At 36.9% G+C, this 20,133-nt stretch overlaps 2 protein-coding genes across 5 annotated transcripts in view; both read left to right on the top strand.

Annotated features, from left to right (window-relative positions):
• neto1l (neuropilin (NRP) and tolloid (TLL)-like 1, like) overlaps positions 1-14,599 on the top strand; it is a 78,955-nt gene extending 64,356 nt beyond the window's left edge. Inside the window, exons 7-12 of one of the 4 annotated variants that reach the window (XM_072450710.1) lie at positions 1,433-1,515; positions 2,336-2,481; positions 8,297-8,410; positions 10,959-11,580; positions 12,208-12,282; positions 14,036-14,598. In XM_072450710.1, the coding sequence (XP_072306811.1) occupies positions 1,433-1,515; positions 2,336-2,481; positions 8,297-8,410; positions 10,959-11,580; positions 12,208-12,268 (1,026 nt within the window). In that variant the 3' untranslated portion in view covers positions 12,269-12,282; positions 14,036-14,598. Of the gene's footprint in view, positions 1-1,432; positions 1,516-2,335; positions 2,482-8,296; positions 8,411-10,958; positions 11,581-12,207; positions 12,283-12,951; positions 13,346-14,035 lie in introns of those variants that run through there. The other 3 variants (XM_072450711.1, XM_072450712.1, XM_072450709.1) reach the window with 3 other exon arrangements.
• A 3,156-nt stretch (positions 14,600-17,755) lies between these two features.
• On the top strand, positions 17,756-19,926 carry timm21 (translocase of inner mitochondrial membrane 21). Its single transcript, XM_072451349.1, has 6 exons — positions 17,756-18,259; positions 18,328-18,390; positions 18,818-18,915; positions 18,991-19,064; positions 19,639-19,744; positions 19,829-19,926. The coding sequence occupies exons 1-6, from the start codon at positions 17,941-17,943 to the stop codon at positions 19,919-19,921; spliced, it is 753 nt and encodes a 250-aa protein (XP_072307450.1). The 5' UTR covers positions 17,756-17,940; the 3' UTR covers positions 19,922-19,926.
• The last annotated feature ends 207 nt before the right edge of the window (positions 19,927-20,133 follow it).

Below are 20,133 nucleotides of genomic sequence, written 5' to 3'. Positions count from 1 at the left end.
CCACAGATTACGCTGACACCATTTAATTCATCTGCAGGATACAAAATGTCCTGTTTCTTGTGATGAAGCCGCCACAGTCCGCAAAGTGGCACCAAATGACACAGTTTTATTTGACGGACTATTACTTACACCCGAGTGGGAGCATGGGGGGGAAATTGGCCTGCTTGTTTTGTCCCAGCGGGTGTATTTCTCCCGTCATGTTGGTGGAGCTGAGTTGACATTGCGGGGTCCATTATCTCGCTCCATCTGCAGCTTTTGTCTTTGTGCATTCATAAAGTATCGCATTTCGCTGTCACAGTCAGGGGCGTTCCACTCATTAACTGTAATGAAGGGAGAGCTGCAGCCGCTGGACCAGAACGTGGCCTCTGATTGGTCAATCTCAGGACTCGTGGATGATTGATACATGACAGTTTGAAAAGGCTTGAACAAGAAGTGATCCTGTGACCTTTACTCGTGTAGAGGAGAGTGACGTGGTGTTCTGCTGCTGGGGTATAACAGTTTAAGTACCTTTTAACAATCTGTAACACTTTGGGGGGTACATGCTTCTTTTTGGTCATATAAATGAGTAAATAAGGATTCGATAGAAGTACTAGCACATTTGTTTTGGTACCACCCCTTCAGATATGACTCATTTTTGTATAGTCTGTTCTTTGAAAATACCAAATTGTATGCTTTATTTTGTTGTTTTATCATCCAGACTCAGTAGTAGTTTCCCCAATCAATCTTTTAACATGGAAAGCCAGTGTGCAGCAACAATACAGACAGAAACACTATTAAAACAGTCATAACATTGAAGACACAATGGAACACAACCGGTTTGAGTCCCTAAGTAAAATAAAGAAAAGACGTTCTAAAGATTCTTCGGATGTAAAACACCCTGTTGTGCAAGAGATCATTAAGAGCGCTAATTGCACAGGGGAATAAAGTACGTAATGCACAAATTGGTTTGTTTTGGCTCTGGGAAGTCTAAACCTCCAGCGTCACAAACTCTTCTCGTAAACGCTGCTCATTGATCAGCGCTGGACAGAACGGACCGAGCTTTCTGCAGCAACTGTTGTATAAAAATGTTCCAAAAGTCATCAAATCGTTTTTTTTATAATGTTTCTTTCTTGGACAGCTATACTTATATGATTTGGACATAATTATACACATGTTTTTGCTAGATCAAGGACAGTAAAGGGCATTTAGAGCTTTTGCACAGTCTGTCTCTGCTATTATGTTCGATCTATAAAGAGTCCAAAGCTAATATCTGTATTTCACATGTGTTTGTAAAGACTTGCCATATACAGTCATGTTCATATTCTGAATTCTGAGTTGTAGTGGTAATGGGATAGTCAAGATGCTCTTAAGAATGTTTATCTCTCCCTTCTCTGATTTGTACTAATGCACTGTGCCCTTATTCATGTGCTCACGTGTCACCACTTTTTTTCAGATCTACCTCCGTTTCCTGGACTATGAGATGGCTAACTCAAATGAATGCAAGCGTAATTTTGTGGCGGTCTATGATGGCGGCAGGTGGGTTTCTTTTTATTTAAATAATAATAAAATATGTTATGTTATTTAAAACTAGAAGCATACGCTGGTACTATACAACAAACGGGAAAGGTGAGTGCGTTGATGGATCAGCTGCTCTTCAGAATCCAGAAGGTAAAGACACCACTAAATTCCTAAAAAGAAGAGGAGGTATCAAATTAATTAGAGCACTAATTAACTTTTTTTTGGATATTGGGACATTCCGACACGTTTGGTCTTCTTCAAGGCAGTTTTTTAATGATTGTATGACCCAATCTCTTCTTCTTTTTAGGCAAACACTGTTCATTGTAGATTAATCGGCAAAAAAAAAAAATTGCGTTATGTAAAATAACGTAGCAACATTTATTTTATTCTTGTATCTCATCTATAATAATATTTTAACAGTTGCATTAATAATCTAGCCTTAACAGACTCTGAAAACTAATACAAAGAGATCTGACATTTTTAAATCAAAATAATAATCTATTTCTGATTTTCTTCTATAATACACTTATTCACTTACTTACATTCATACATATTCTCTATCTAAAAACATTCAGTTGTCATATTTCAACATTTATTTGGTTGATAATGTATTTAAAGTGTGTCTAGCCAACCACTAAAATAATCATTAGTAACAGAACTTTCTCACAGTCGAATACATCATTTGCTTTAATATTCCACTATAAATATATGATTTTGACTTGGATTTCCCTGCCTCGTATGCGACGACCGTCTGAATGTAAAATGGAGTGCCACATCTGTACAGTGCGATTGCAAACTGCTGTAAAACTTGACCATAACCCTTTCTCTCCGGCCTCAGCTCAGTGGAGGACCTCAAGAGTAAATTCTGCTCCACCGTTGCCAACGACATCATGCTGGTGTCCACTCTGGGAGTCATCCGGATGTGGGCAGACGAGGCCAGCCGGAGGAGCCGCTTCCGCATCCTCTTCACCACCTACCAAGAGCGTAAGACCCCCCCTCCCCCCACGCTCAACATCCCATAATACACTGTAAAAGAGGGTCTTGAGTGTGACCCGTAAACTCAGGGCACAAGAACATAGGTCGGGTTTATGGTGGCTTGTGTCGGACGCCATTCGTTTACAATGTACTGCCAGAGGTTTCCATTTAGTTTTATGGGCGTTTTAATAGCGACCGTTGTGAAATCATGCCGCGTCATGCCTCGTGTGGAGAAGTGTAAAACAGGCCGCGCGCTATAGAAGAGGAGGCGAAACATCAATATATTCTGTATATTGGCTTGGGGAATATTGTAACTTGTTTGTTTTGTAGTTAGTCGCTTTTATCGATCTATATTTCATGCCTTGACTATAATGCCCTTGCATAAAGTTAATGTTGAAAGTGTTATTTGAAAGTTTGCCAAATAATAATATTCAGTGTGCGAGCCAGGTTCCGTTATGATAAGAATACTACAATCGCTGCAAAAATAGCCCTATAAAACTAAAGGAACAGTGTGATTTTCCAAACAAGGATGCATAGTGATATTTTACAGAAAAAAAATGAGGTATTACTTCTTTCTTTACAGTTATGATCTGCCTCAAATCATAATAAAAGACAAGCCTTAAAGGTGCATTATGTAACTTTTCTGGTGAAGCGCCGCCACCTTTTTGTCTCCATGGAAAATGCTGTCTCACATTAAACTTTTCTACCTCCTTTGAGAGAAGCAGGGGACTCCATAAGGCTAAGTTACAGGTCAGATCTGTGGAGAGGTGAGTCTACTTACAGTAAGAATGCATTTTTTTTTTTTTGAGAAACTTAAACTAAAGCAAAATAGATACGTTTAAAGCAATATTACCGAGGAACATTCCAGGTAAAGCAGTGGCAACATCTCCATGAAGCGATGTGGCAGACCCTCCAGAACTAAATAATACTCCTTTAAACGTGTATACAAGTTCACAGAGTACAGACAAAATTGCAGCCAAGGCTATTTTTGATGAACCAGATCACCCTGAATAGACACACTGTGCTACAGAATCGATTTTATCCCACGTCCCGTTCTCAATCAAGCCTCATTCAATGGGGCAGTGACTTGTGCTCCTTCACTGCGCGCACTATATTTAGCATCGCGGTGTCATTTAGCCTGCATTCAAACAGACAGTATTACACTCAAGGTAAAGCCACAACCTTCTTAAAGAATATTATACAAGTGTTGTGATCTCCTGTGATGATCTTAAAAAAGAAACGTTTCCATTAGTCTCCTGTGTAAGTAGCTCGTGAAAACGTGAATTACAAAAGACCCAACTTTTGTCTTTACGTAACATTATTGCAGAAATGGTTTACTATTTGAACTCAAACGATAGAAAAGTGAAAGCCTTTGTTTGTAATTTGCATAAACAGATATGTCCGATTTGACCTTCTTCTCCACATTCTACGAGTATAGTTATAGTTATAGTTGAGGGGATTTGCTCAAGAAGGAATGGAATAATATTTGTTCTGCACTAAAAACACTGCAAAACAAAGAGTAAATTGTAAGCCTTTTTTCTCCAGTGGCACATTTGTTTTTTCTTTGACAGTCTTGTCACTTATTGCCACATTTTTCTCAGTTATTTTGACAGCGCATAACGGTAGCATGTCTAAATTTGTCTTGGTTTTAAAGCATCTGTAGATCTTTCACAACCACAATGTCTCTTTCACAACCAACAAAAAGCCAGTAGATACATGTGGATTGTGTTCATTGTCCAGCAAAGATTAAAAAAAAGCAACTCTCTTCAGTCTAAACCCACAAACATGTCCAGTTGCGGAGTCCAGTCTTGTCTTTGGTGGGGCCGTTTCCTGCCAGAGCCCGCTTTGTGCTGTTGTTGCCGGGGTAACGCTGCTGAGGCGATCCTTGCCAGACCCTCGTCGTAGAGCGGCATCCAGCTCTGCTCCTGCCGCATCCTGTCAATGCTCCACGCTCAGGTGCTCCATAGACTGAATACACAACCAGCCGCGACCACACCGGGCGAGTGGGTGTGTCAACTGTCCAAGAATTTACAAAATGCCCCACTTCTTTGACCTCAACACTTCCTTTTGTCTGTAAGCTGAATTCATATCGTTGAAAACCTTTGCAACAACAAAAGACCAATAGAGAATAAGACTAATTGTACGCTGTTATGTCAAAGATTCTCATTGCTGTAACATGCTGAATGTCTCTACTCGCTCTTCTCCTCTTTCCATGCTGTTTACTAAGGCTGGACAATATCGGAAATTATAGGCTGTAAAGAACTGCAATATTATGTCATTGCGATATTTTAATACATCATTTTTGACACAATGATTGCTGTTATAGTCGTTAAGTCTTAATTTTAATAGACTTTGGACAAAATGGAACATAGACTTTAGAAAATGTATGCCTTTTTTGATATCTTGTGCTGCTATTGTCCGCTATGTTTTGTTTTCTGTTGTGTTTTGTTTTTACCGGTAATTTATAAATTAAACTAATGTTCAGGTTTAAAGTATTTGTCAAAATAAAAACAGAGACAAAACTTAGACTAAATCAAGGCTAATTCAGATTAAAAAAGGAATATCATGAAAAAAATATCCAAATCAAATATACAGACCCAACACAGGAGTTTGAGTGGACATGAGGACACGTCAGAGCTGTGAGAAAAACCGCCAACCACCTGAACATTTGTGGATCACTGCTCTTTCACTGAGCCACTGCTGCCTTTTAATGGCATCTTTCAGCAAAGGTCCCCTGGTAGTACCGGTACATGTATTTGATGAGGCATGACTACTATGACACAAGTCGCCGTACAAGATGCTTGTTTTGTTTGATTTTACTTTTCCTTACTTCCTGTTCCTCCTGCATATACGTGAACAGTGACATAACCAACAAACGGCTGTAAAGATGTTTGGGTACACACATTACGTCGGTGAAAGGTTTGCAGTGTACACCTCTCTAAAAGCTGCCGTCCCCAATGGGAACACGCAGCTGCTGAGGACGTAAAAAGACTTTAAGGCTCTGCTGAAGCACTCATTGTGAAAACCGTCTAATAAAGTGCGCACGTGTACTATGCACCTGTAGCTCTGCACGTGTAGTGGACAATATTGTGCCTAGAGGTGGGCTATACATTTATTTTAGATCATATTTTGAAAGTTGTTTTGAGGATATGTGACATTTGAATATCCAGTGCTACAAAAAGCTGATTAAGATTTAGTCTAAATGATGCGTCATCTTTTATAGGGTGTGTAGTTTCTCAACATTTCTGCCATTTGTGATACATTTTACCATTTTACATTTCACATTTGTCCGGTATTTAAACCTCCTAATAATATGTTTAAAGACATGATTCAGTACATTTCTGGATTGACATAATATTGTCTGACTATTCTCAAATGTTAATATTGTGGCAGTTATTTTAGTTTTACCCGTAAGTAATCAGTATGAATTTACTTTTATTTAAATTTCTGGATTTTCATACATTTTTAATGAGCTATTGTTATGCTATACATTTGTTTGTACAACCAATAGTGTATTCAGACTACTTTTGGGTCAAACAAGTGATGCGAGTTGGACTTTGGGTTTATTTTGTTGACGTATCCATGTACTTGGCATTCTGTCTCCTGAGTCCATCCTCCTGCATCTAATACTTTCCAATCCGTGTGCAAATTGTGGGAGGCGCCATCTTGTGTCCAATTTTGGAAATGCAGTCTTGGCCCATTTACAGAGTTAATTCCAATCTAGTGGCGCTTGTATTCACTCACAAAAGCCACCTCTGTGGACTTCATTTAAAAATTCATGACCCTCGTGTTGCTTCTGGCACTTCACAGCCAAATCCCCCTATCACCCACCCACCGCTCATTTAGGAGTTAATTATGTCTCAGCTGGCAGCGTGAGTCCCTTTGTAACCAGAAGGGCACATTTATCACAAACTGTCATAAAATTAATTTGAAAGCAGATTATCGGGAATCTCTGGAATCTTCTAAAAATTGACTAGTCTCACCCTGAGGTGTGCAGTGAGGAACTAATGGAAGGTATTGGCGCCCCCCGGTGGCTCCTGCTGTGTAAAGAAATACACTCAGAAATCACTAGGTTGTGATTATTACAAGTACATCAGTTATTAGGTAATTCTGCACAATTAATATCATTGCTCCAATACAGCAGAAGATAATAAAATATATAAGTTAATCTACAAACAACAGATGGTCTTATCTTAGATGTAATCAAAGTTGAGTTGATTTGATTAAGGAGTGACGGCGTAATATTTTCATACAAATACAATGAGTTTCCATCTGAAAACAGTTCTAAACATGAAATCTTTTGAATTTAGTGGCATTTATCAGTTATTGCACAATAACCCTTATCGAGTACTTTATAATAAATCGTACTGATCAGTATTTTACAATAAATCTTTTTGATCAGTATATGTTCATCTGTGGTCCTTGTGGGGTGTTGATAAAATGCATCTTAATTAGTAGTAGTAGTAATAGTAGTAGTAGTTGTTGTAGTAGTAGTAGTTGTTGTAGTAGTAGTAGTTGTCATCACATCAGCTCCTCTGTCACATGTTCTGCCTGAACAATGAAATTCTTGCACTAATGTTATGGAGACTAATCTGTTTATCACATGTAAACTCACTGTCTAAGATGAGCAATGTATTTTAATCCCAGGGCGTAACATCGATTTGATGTGCCAATATTCATTTACAACATGCTGCAAAAAGAATGCCTGTAATGAATAACTTTTATCACATCCACTTGCACTAAAATCTATAAAACAGTCACATTGATTTGCAACAGTTTCTCACTTTAGTTTCTCTGCAGAGAAAGTATATCAAAACATTGAAGTAAATAGGTTCTTTAGGAGATAGAATATTATTATTGTGTTTTTGGCTCTCAAGGGAATTTAACTAGCTAATCCCATGGCTTGTACATTAGTGCTATTGGTAGTTAAAGGTAAGGGCACCTTGTGTTTGAATGACGGGGCCATAAGACTTGGGTGCACATAGCATTACGAAGCTGACTTTATGACTAATACTGTTTCCACATAATGTACAGGACAAATGCATATTATGTTTTAGAGGACAAAAGCTCTACATTTAGTCTGTTAATAAAAATGACTGTAAAATGTGTAAATGCAATGGATTTCTCGACACAGAAATATTCAAATCCACAACTGGTCATTGCAAATTTTGGGAGAAGAAGAAGAAGATAAAAATTCATGAAAAACAGATGGGTTCTGGGGGATCAGGGCAGATCTGAGCAACATCTAGACAGATTTACTTCTGGTCAAATTGGCACATAGCAACTCTAGGTCATCTCATCAGTGGCTGCAATGCCAATTTTGCACATACCAAAGTTACAATATTTAAACACATTGAAAGAACAGAAACAGGCAAACAAACACGGTCAATAGGAATGAGATCAGGAGAAGGAATCTATGACATTTTAAAGATTTATAAACAAATAAAATCATTTAAAATCTAATTGAAACTCTATGACAGCCAGGGATGCTGATATTGGAGAAATGTGAGTGTGCTTAAAAGTACCAGTCAAGAGTCATGCTGCTGCATTTTGTACAAGCTGCAGACACCTGAGGGAGACCTGACTAACTCCGGCATACGGACCTTTACAAAAGTCCAGACGGGTTGTTATAAAAGCATGGATCAACACTTCAAACTGACATTTAGAAACGATGGGCTGGGCCAGCTGTCTGAGCTGTAAAAGGATTGACTTTACCATAGCTCCGTTTCATGTTTAAAGTACATGGGATGAAATGTGTTATAAGCAGATAAGTGTAGACATATTTTATTAACTTTAACTGTTATTGTTATCAATTATTTTACAGCTCCTTGTGATGCCGATGCCTTCTTCTGCCACAGTAACATGTGCATAAACAACACTCTGGTGTGTAATGGGATGCAGAACTGCGTCTACCCCTGGGACGAGAACCAATGTAAAGGTAAGACGCTACAATTCAGAACATTTGTGCGGGTGAAATGTAAGTTAAAGCCTAAATAAACACATTCAAATTGTACAAACAAACATTTCAGCACCATGGACAGCGACACAGATTAGTACTATCGCTAAGTTGTTCAAGTTTGACGCTAAGTTTGCGTCATAATTAAAATGAGTCTTTACTTGCATTTATTTCACAATTTCCGTCCAGATAAAACTATTTTAACTTACTCTCTTTGGATATTATTAAATTCTAAAATGTGGAATACAGATTAGATTGGAAAAAATCAAATTGTAAAAAAAAACATGAAGGGCTTTTTATGTTCTCTGTGGGTTGTTTAATATAGTCATTTACAAAATCTATGTAACATTTATCTACACAATTTATCATGACACACTAACCGTTATATATGTAAATGCCCATGCAAAACTCTATTGTAAACATTCAAAACATCATTTGATGCTCTACTTTGCAGCACATTGGCCTCCAGAGAAAGTTTAATATTCTCCAACTTTGTGTTGCTGCCAGTCTCTCGTGGACGGCTCCTAAACCCACTAGATCCATACATTGATCCCTTGTGTTGGCTGAGCATCTTCATAATTTATCTGTACTTCTAACTTCAGATTTTAGTGACGTATGATGCCGCCTGATACTCAATGAGATGAATGTGGACTCCGGGGGGATCGGGCGCTCCTATATGTCTCATTAATTACTTTGCTGTAGCCTGACCTTTCTATATCCATCATCACTGTATTTTATGTAAATAATTCAAGATCCATTCTGCGGCTCCACTGGGGCCTGTTGGATTAGTCCTCAAACGCCAATACATTTTTAATGATGTTGCCCTGCACAGTAAACAATTAGGATATGTCACTCATTTAGGATGGCAGTTTTTATATTAAATTATATTATATTGTTTACAGTGACTTGCAATCAGGAATAACTAGCTTAGCCGTTCCCTTTTCTTAGCAACTATAATATAAAATGTTGTGTTAATGTGTTAAATACATAATATTGTACCCTATGAGGGAATATATCCATATACAGTGTTGGGACATAACTAAATAAATGCACCAAAAATACATATTTACACTAAATAACTAGATATATCCCAGTATAGTTACTCTTTCATTTGATGCTCTTCAGAATACAGTTACTTTCCTAAGTTTAAAGGGATATATTGCTGCATTTGATGACGGAGGTTATGCTTCAAACCGACAGTCATAAAAAAAAAATGCACAGCCAACACATTTTTACAAAAATAATAAATCAATGATAAATCATCAGAATACAATAGTCTGGACAATGTAATTCTAATGCTGATATTCAGTATTTTTTAACTAAATACATTTCATCACTATCATTACACAATTAAAATATTCTAGTCTTGTCTTGTCTCATTTCGGGACGGCCAATATATTGGTGCTAATATTGTTCTAAGCTGCTCTCCAGTCTCTTAATTGCCTGAGTGTCTTTCCACATTTGTTTTTAGTCCATCAGATTGTCTTTTCAAACAGACTCGTGAATAGAAACAGAAGAGCAATTTGGCAACAGAGAGAATTGTTAATTGGCAAACAATCTACCACTTAACTTGTGTGCCTTGCTTTTCATTTTTAAATTGTGATTGGCAAAAAGTATGATATGATAGCCATGTAATTTCCACTACCATTATTACAACTTGTTTAAGTTGCAAGTATCACTCAATAATACATATAAAGTAATATAAAAACACACAGATGCAATTTCAAAATAAGATTTAGTCTAAATGATGCATCGTATTTTATTGGGTGGATGGTTTCTCGACATATTACTGTCCTCTCTAGTAATGCACACAGCCAAATTTGTCCTCATTAGTGACAAATGTCAGATTTGATCCCTTTCTTTCTGTGCTTTTGAACGTAATCACTGTGTGACAGAGGCTCGGCTCTGTTCATCTGTGCTGGGCTCGCTCATGCAATATTCAAATGTCACACCATGTCACATCTAATGGATATTATACCAGGACAAATGTAACTGCTGTGATATAACTCCTACATGAGGAGGTCCATTTGTCAAGATGATTCAACATGTCCATGTGCATGGATCCGTAGACTGAAGGGTTTTAATAGGCTCCACAGTTCGTAGCATCGAACCATCTGAAAAGGTAAGTGCAGATCTGTTGGAATGTGTGACGAATGCTGTCAAAATTGTGATGAAAGGAGAAGGGGGAAAAACAATATTTGTGAAAGGAAAGTGAAAGGAAAGAACAGATTCGCGACAGTGGAGCTGCAGGAAATGAACATCAGAGAGGCCAACAGAGGAAAATAGATGTATTGTATGGGTGGGTTTGTGTGCGGAAATGTGGTAGCACAAACCGGTGGATCCATTGTGCTTTTTGACAGAAAGAAATGTTGTAGAATTGAACAGAAACAGTGGGAGAACTGTGAAGTGAGAGTGCAAACTCAACCATGTTTTCCAAAAGAGGCCAAAATGCTATAAAGCAATAGTAAAACGTACGTGTATAAAAGGATGTATAAAAGGACTTAGAACTGTTGTAACTGTCTTTTAACAGAGAAAAGAAAAGCCAACATCTTGGATAGCCTGAACAACACAAACAGCACCATCATCGGCGTCACCTGCTGCATCGTGCTCATCCTGCTCATCGTGTCTGTCATAGTCCAGATCAAACAGCCTCGTAAGAAGTACATCCTGCGCCGTGAGGACTTTGACCCCACCCTTTTTCAAGAGGTCTTCGAGCCACCCCACTACGAGCTGTGCACTTTACGCTCCACCACTTCGGCTGCAGCGGCCTCGGGAGACCTGGTGGACCTGGCCGAGGACTTTGACAACTACCACGCCCTGAGGAGAGCTTCCTCCAGGTGCGTCCACGATCATCACTGTGGCTCCTCCTCCAACCCAGGATCAGCACACTTCTCCCAGCTGTCCCTGAGCGGCAGAGGCAGCAGAGGGAACCTCAGCACTCGAGAGGCGGCCACTCTGCTAACGGACCTCCCACAGGCACCCATGTCGGTGCGCCCCCTGTTGCCCAGTACGGGGAACCGCAGAAGCATCCTGGTCATGAAGCACAGCTACTCACAGGAGGCAGCGGACAATGGGTGCGACTATGACGACGATATGGAGGAAGTGCCCACCACCAGCCACCGCCTCTCACGCCACGAGAAGGCCGTACAGCGGTCAGTATCCATAGATTTCTGATCAAACTGCAAGTTTGGGTTTACTTTGTGGGTTACATTTTATGTTATTCTCCCATTTTAGCTTTTATTCATAATTTAAAATTATAACCAGCTTCTTTTTGCTTACCATTAATAACTAAATAATTAAAGGGCTAAAATATACTTATTTTGACCCTTCTTGCATGCACTTTGTCAACACTTCATCTGCTATATTTTATCATAGTGAATTTATATCACATATACATATGCACTAAGGTTTGAAATCAAAGATGTCATATCATATTCAGTCTTATACTGACTATAAAGTGCCTCTTACTCCTAGATATGATTCACTGCACAGCATTTCAAACAGTTGTATTCCAAAATATAAGCCTAGTATTTTGGCATGGTATTTTGATAAAAGAAAGTATTTCAATCTGCACCTTAAACTTTGAAAATGTACAGCTGTATACTTAAAGTTCTTTGGAGTAACTTGCATGTAGTTCCTGTCAGTGTTCTCGATGATGTCTGCATGCAAGACTCCTCACTGTTTTTAGCATTGCATTTATGAGATTTTTGCTGTTATGAAGCACATTATCTATGCAAAACAAGAGTTTGATATTAAACAAAAGAGCCGTGACATTTCAGGTTCTGCCTCATTGGCTCTTTGAGCAAACATGAATCAGAGTACAACACAACTAGGGTCTAGGAGACAATCTCAAGGTAAGCACCCTTATCCAACAGTCCACGTGTCTATATGTTGTTGTATATAGTCATTATTTGCCTAGTTTTTTCTGTTATTTTGTCATTTTCTTTCCAAGATGGGTCTCTTGCTTGCAGCCATCTTGTTTAAGCAAATTTTGTTATTAGAAGTATATGCTCTAGTTTGCCCCATGTCCTCATACTTCTGAGGACATATTGCATACTGTCAGTGTGTATTCATGAGCATGGACCTTTTCATTTGACTGTGATGTAACCTCTCTCTCTGCTTCAAGACCGTATACATTAGACGTGTGTTAAAACACAAAACCGTGAGATATTGTAAACAATTCCAGAATATAGTACATTATAATAAATGTGCAATGTTCTTGTGAGTTGCAGATGACCCTTATCTCAAGTATTGCATGATTAGATCTGTGGCATATCACTTTGTGTTATAAACAGTTCATAAGTGTAAGTGTTCATATTGTGTAACATTTTATGTGTTTGCCCCAGTATTTTAAAATAGAACGTTAGATGCAAATGTATTATTCAAATGTTTGAACATACTGCGCTGGTATGTAATGGGGCAGCCACATGAAGTGCTACTAATTGTTCTTAATGTTCTAATGCTGTGTTGTTGTGTCTGTCTGCTTATGTTCTACGTTGTGTTGCATTGTCTCCATCATATAGACTTCTTGAGAATAGTGCTATCCTGGATCAATACGAACGGGCCTCACTGAAATATGAGAAAACGGAGCGCGGATTCACACCAGCATGATGCTGATGACCACTGGATATCAAACAAACTAAATGCAAAGAGACTGGTCACTGCTGTTATTCTCTGGAGAACAACTTAAATGCAGCTGTTTTAGATGAAATGGATCTTTGAATTGTCTTAAATTCACACAAATTAATGTTATCACACTTCATTCCCCAGCATGCAATTTGGATACCATTAGTATTCAATTTTGTTATTTTATTAAATTAATAACATTTTTATCAGCAAAACCTATTTGACAAGCTGAGAAATTAAAAGAAAAGAGCAAATGATTTAGATTTAAGGATTTTGCATGTTTCATTTACCCAACCTGTTCCTAAAAGACATTTGATCTGCATAATGTTTCAGTATCCATTTCACATTAATTATTCTATTTTTGAGAAACATGAGTACTTTAAGCTGTTAGTTCTTCCCTTCGCTCTCATTGTTGAAGCTTGAGATCTTTGTAACACACTTTAATAGGGCTAATTGACAGAATAACTCTTTGAAGTTATTCCGGTAAAATTTCAGGGCTGATTTTATTAATGCTTTGTAAAATCAATAATACAATAAAGCTTCAATTGATTTTATTTGTCCTCATTTCAGTCCCATTTATTCAATTTGTTTTTTATGTGTTTAGTAAGGTCCAAAACATTCATAAATAATGATGTATTATTAGTATATCTAACAGTACAATGTCTAAATATCATAACATCTCTTAGCATTATGCAGAATAACACACAGTAGTCTAAATTATACATTACGTTTTCTCATATACCTGTACAAATCAATATTAATATGGTTTTGTTTTTATTTGCTGTGTTGTTTTGTCTCTTGTCTTTTCAAACCTCATTTGGATCCCCTTTTGGGACAGTAGTGTACACAAAACATTAAATTCATCCTCAAATAAAAGCTAATTGAAAATTGTGAACTTGTATGAATCATTGTGGATCCAGCATTGTAAAGAGTGTAGATTGAGTATCATTTAAAAATAATAGTATTTTCATTTTTCTGCAGATACTTCAGACAGGTGCAACATTCCTCTGCTTCTTGCCAAGTCTGACTGCACTCGGAGCTAAACCTTTTTCTGTCTTTGTGCATCTCAAATGAACTGTTCCTCTGTAGAGAATGTGTGCAATGACTTGTTTCAATTGGGCAGCAAAGGTGCATAACTGTGAATGACTGGCTTCAGGAGTGATGAGCCATGGGACAATGATTATTTAGATGTGGGACAAAGAATTTACAATACCTTTAATGTAGAAGATAAGAAACTATCAGGTTTTTAAATACATTTTATTAATAATAGCAGAAATGATCACATTTCATTTTCATTTCTATTACATCTTATGACAACACTGTTGAGAGGATTGATGGTAATGTGACTGATTGTACCCTAGGGTTTAATTCTATCTCAACTACTAACCATATGTTAACCATTTGTTTTTTGTTTATTTGTTACTTTTTCTCGTCCCGATATATTTGCTTTGTGGTGCTTCTAGTTATTTGCATAATGATTTGATATCACATTAAGAAATGCTGGACCGAATGTTTTTAATAAAAAAATAATGTTTATTGATTTGTTGTTTGTTTTCTTGTTGTGCTTTCATATTCTTTTATAACATAGGATACTGCACAACAACTGAATTAAACTACTGTATGCATTATTTGTTATCATTTAATTTAGTATATGAGAAGGTCTAAAGTACTGTAAATTGCTTCCAAATAAACTATTACATTTGATACTACATTTCCCACAATACCTCGCTTCGCAATGTACTTACGTCTTCACGCACGTCTAACGTGAGTTCAACATGGAGTTACCATGGATGTATTATATTATCTGGATAGGGTACGCCCCCTCTGCCTCTGGCTCCAAATTGAGTAGTGGCCACTTCGCAGAATGCAGCCTTTTGGTCGGACCATTTCAGGAGTTCGGCCTCTAAAATTACCAAACATGCTAAATTGTTTTTAGTCTAAAAATAAAATAGAAGAAATTTCACTCTTCAACTGTTTCTAAAATACTTAAAAAATACATTTTTAACCTTCCGGTGAACGGTGTACGCGCACCGAGCGCGCACGTAACCCTCATGAACGAGCCTCAGAAGAACACGTGACAGAAACTAAACACAAGCAGAAAAAAGTGACCAGACGAGACCACGATACACGTAAGTTGTGTTTGTATGTCATTCCTCACATTTCACACATCGTTCCATATGAAGTGTAAAACAACGATTACACAGTTAACACGAGTTAACACGAGTTAACACGAGCTAAAGTTTAGCTACACAAAGATGCAATAACACGTCACGATGGCTCGTGCTTCTGCAAATAAATAACTAATTATTTCTCTTACTAAATGTTCTAAGAGACAAAAGGTTAAGCACAGATCAAGGAAAACTATAGAAAGAAGGGAAATAAAGTGATGTTTGTATTATGTGCTATAAAAAACAACCAATAATTCAAATATAACCTGCTGAAATGGGTCATATCTTACATATATAAATGTAAAGGTGTTTAAAAGTGACAGTGCTGTACTTACAGGGGCTGAGACCACATTTGAGGTTTTATTACATATTTCATAATGACGTGTGCTGTGTTTAAACAAAGCACATGCTTGTTTTCTATAGGAATGTCATGGATTTACTTCCATGGAATATGTAGAGATTTAGCAAACATGTCAGTTATGTTCTAACTTCTAAGGTTTAAACTTATGCATAAATAAATGACTTTTGGTTCTAGCTTTAAAAATTAATGTGAAAAGAGGAACTTTTGTGTTACAGAGCGAAATGTAAATCTGTCAATAACATATTCCAGCTTTTCTCTGTTAAATGTGCAGAATATATCAATGTTCTAATGAGTATCTTTTTCATCTTCAGAGTGCTGACCAGTGAGTTTAGTCTGTCTGTGCTGTCCAGAGCTCTACAGGTCACTGCAGGTCACTACAGGTCACTACAGGTCACTACAGGTCACTGCAGACCTGATCACTGCAGACACAGAGTCATCTCAAGTAAACTCCTGACGACTCCAAAGCAAAAGGTATTTTAATAATAACTTGTGCCTCGACTAAAAGTAAACGGTGTAGAATCAGTACTTTGAATTTATAAAATGTCTGTTTTGTTATGACCAAAAAACTAAATGATAATTGTTCTTCAAAAGAGCCACTGATGTGTCACATGTGTCTGTGAAGCAGCTTCAGGACAAACATGTGAAGTGTATGTTATATGACTTGTATAATCTAAAACATATGAAGTGTATGTTCTATGACTTGTATAATCTAAAACATGTGAAGTGTATGTTATGTGACTTGTATAATCTAAAGCTGTGACATGTTCTGTTTGTCTCTCAGTCAAACGATGGAGCTGAACGGAGGAGTTTACTGAAGTACAGAAGACTGCGTAGCCATGGAAACAAAGTATTGTTAAATACTGAGATATTCAGTATTTAACACAATAATGTCACATTCATGTGCATATAACTGATGTAAAAAGAGTGTTTATTTTACCATTATTATTAGTATTATTTTGTCTTACGCTGTTTTTATTTTATCTTTATTTCCCCCCTCCATTCCTTATTAGGTATGAGAGGTTCTGTCTAGAGGAGTTTTTGTTTATAAGAGTTCTTCTATTAAGATCGATCTATTAAGAGTGTTTTTTAAAATTTCTATAAGTTATCTGTCCTTTTCCTCTGTATCTACTGTGTTGCAACAACTAAATTTCCCCATGTGTGGACAATAAAGGAATATCTTATCTTATTCAGTTTGTTCTATTTCACTTATACATTTTGTTTTATCATTGTTAATATTTTTATGTTGCACTGAATCACCAAAGCAAGTTCCACTGTTTGTGAATTCTTTTCTTTGACAATGGCAATACATTTTCTGATTCTATTAATGATGATAATAATAATGAACAGTACACAGACTCAAACTCCTTAATAAGGGACTCCCACATTGTAGCTTTAAAACTCATTGTAGCTTTAAAACTCAACTAAAACTGGCTAAAATCAATTTATCATTTGTAGTTATAATCAGATTTGCATTTATTGAACAAGTTCATTCATGTTCATTATTCTTATTAAATACATTAATAAACAAATGTGTTTTGTATTTATTAAAGATTGACATGATAAAAAACGACAAAAGGAAACTGAATATAATTAAATACTTCTTAACTCAATTATGTAACAGAATCGATGATTATATTTTATATTTCTTCTCATCTGATTAAAAAAAATGCATATTGGCCAAATTATATTATGTAAATAAATAACTGAAAAGTTAATAACAAAATAAATACCCAAACCAAAAACTACAGAAAATGATGAGGACGTTATTCGACCTCTAAATGTAATTCATTGTCATTAAACCAGACTTTTTTATCTTAACACTTCTTTATAATTCTCTTTAATATCAGAGCTTTACAACATGATACATGTATATTTATAGATGGATATAACAATTCATCATTATACGTTACGTAAACAGACTATTTCAAGCCGAATTATTCCAAAAGTCCGTGTTGACTGTTCTGAGTCTTTCACGCTGCTGTGACGTGCGCGCTCCCGACGCCAAAGCCTCACGGCGATGACGTCACAAAAGTGGGAGGAGATATACCAGTATACAGGAAGTAATGCGGAACTAAAAAACTTTTTTGGAACCATGCGCCAATGAGCAGCTCCATAGGTTTCAATGGCGGCCATCTTGGCTTCCGGGGGCTTGGGAGTTACCTACAGAGCTTCTGTGTTAGGGTCAAAAGTACTGCTTGTATTTCGATTATATTTGTAAATGCTCGCGCTTTTTATCACGCGTAACTACACCATGCTGCGTCTAATTAAGTCTAAAACACTGTAAGGATTATTTGCGTTGTAGCAGTTGTTCCAGAGCTAGCAGGGGTCAAGCTAACTCCTCCACTAAAGCTAGTATCATGGCTTATGCACAAATACTTCATGCATTTCATCTTTTTCCACGAACAGCGTCTCGGTTTATGCTACAGTCTTGTAAATTTACACACGTTGGCTTCATCCGCCACACGGACAGAGGTGTTTTTACAGCTTCAAGATTGTCTTTGCAACGAAAACCAGGAGAAGAGTTCTGCTCCGCGAGTTGTTTCATTCAGACCCTTAAATGGAGAGGGATTTATGTCGACTGCACCAACAGAAATCGGATCAACCCCGAGGACAGCAGAGGGAAGTCTGTGTCCAGGTTCCAGGGCCAGAGTCTCAATGCTTCAGCTGCACAGAAAGGTAAACAGACAGAATTAGCCTTGTGCTTTTGTAAACACTCACTTACTTTCGTCTAACCTCTGTTCCAGTGAAAGACGCAGGACGAGATTTCACCTATTTGATAGTAGTTCTGATCGGGCTTGGAGTCACAGGTACCTCCACCACCCACATATGTGACTTCTGGGGGTTTAGTTTGTGCAAAAGCTGGTGTTATTAATTGTAAATTGATATTAAATACTTTGACTATTTGATTTAGTTTTTGTATTTGTGCTGGTTAATGTTCTCGCACACTAACGTCAATAAATCATGAAAAAATGTAAGTCAAATGTTTGGCCTTGTAAAGTATTTCATAACAGGTTGGCAGAGTTCCCATTATTAGGACCACTACCATAACATTGATGTTGCTCTTCTTACAATCTGAAGATTAATTGCGATGTTGACAGAATCCACAATCTCTTGTGTAGTTTAATTATACCACGTGGAAAGATTCTAATATTTTATCGCTTTATTCGTCTCATCACACATTTATACGCCAAGGTCAGAGTGTGTTTAAATTATCTGTATGACTTTATCTTTTAGGTGGACTTCTCTATGTGCTCTTCCAAGAGCTTTTTTCATCCTCCAGTCCAAATAAGGTTTATAGTAAAGCTTTTAACTTGGTCAAGTCAAACCCAGAGGTGAGTAAAGTTATTTCAAAATGGACCAAAACAAAACCCTTATATTTGGCATTGAAGATGTTTTCTTGAATGAAGATTATTGGTGCATTTGGGGAACCGATCAAGTGTTATGGTGAAATGACTCGTCGTGGCAGAAGACAGCATGTCAGGTGAGAAATATCGCTGCATTCATCTGATCTCGGAAACTTGGAAGATCCAACCTCAGACTTGGAAAATCAAGCTTGAACACAACTTGGAATATAGTCTCGGAAACTCGTGCAAAAGCGTGGTTGGACTCTAAATTCCCTAATTTATGTCACAGTGACAGACTCCATTTGGGACTGAAGAACAGCATGGTGACAAACTGACAGGGATTTAGTTTAATATTACACATTGATGGTTCTACTTTAATTAATATAACACATATAAGGCATAATTCAGCTTTATATTAGTTGAAGTTTTGAGCAATGAAACTTTACAAAACAAACTAAACTTGGCAGTTTGCAAACAACAAATAACATATTCCATCATATAGTCATTTTAGCTGAACAATAAGAGTTTTTACATAGACGTTTTCAATCAATCAGCAAAGACATTCAAGGTAAAGTTATGTAAACGATATTGTCGCTGTTGCATGTGTGTTCTCAGTTTTTGAGATCTAAGAATTAATATCCATCACAATGACATCACACATTTGTATAGAAATGATAAATGTTCTAACCAGCTTCCTTATTTATATTTCAGTCATTTGGAGTTTCTCAAAGATGGATTGAAACATTTGAGGCTCAAGTTTTACATTGAAGGTTCAGAACCTGGAATTAAAGGAACAGTCCATTCAGAATCAAAAGAGGTAATTAATTCAATTGAAAAAGTAAAACTTAAAAAACAAAGTGTTGTTTATGGATAATTTACTACAACACACTTTTTTTGACAGAATTCAGAAACTGGAAGGTACGAGTTTCGATACATTTTTGTGGAAGTAGATACTTACCCACGAAGAACCATCATTGTAGAAGATAATCGGTAGAAGCATCTAGTAAAACACAAGTGAATTAATAAAGCCAATTTTTTTACAAGTGCAAATACAAATGTATTATTGAATTTATAAAAGGTATTAAAACATACTTTTTCAGACTTTTATTTCTCTAAATATTTGATTTATATGAACAATATTGTTAAAATTACAATTGATACTGAGTAGTTACAGTATTGTCAGTCACCACTAGATGGAGCCAGAGA

This window comes from Eucyclogobius newberryi, unplaced genomic scaffold, assembly GCF_026437365.1.
Source record: "Eucyclogobius newberryi isolate DKJ021-1_F unplaced genomic scaffold, fEucNew1.0.hap1 SCAF_18, whole genome shotgun sequence".
NCBI lineage: Eukaryota > Metazoa > Chordata > Actinopteri > Gobiiformes > Gobiidae > Eucyclogobius > Eucyclogobius newberryi.
The sequence above is the reverse complement of the archived record's forward strand: the minus strand, read 5'-3'. Positions and strand labels throughout refer to the sequence as shown.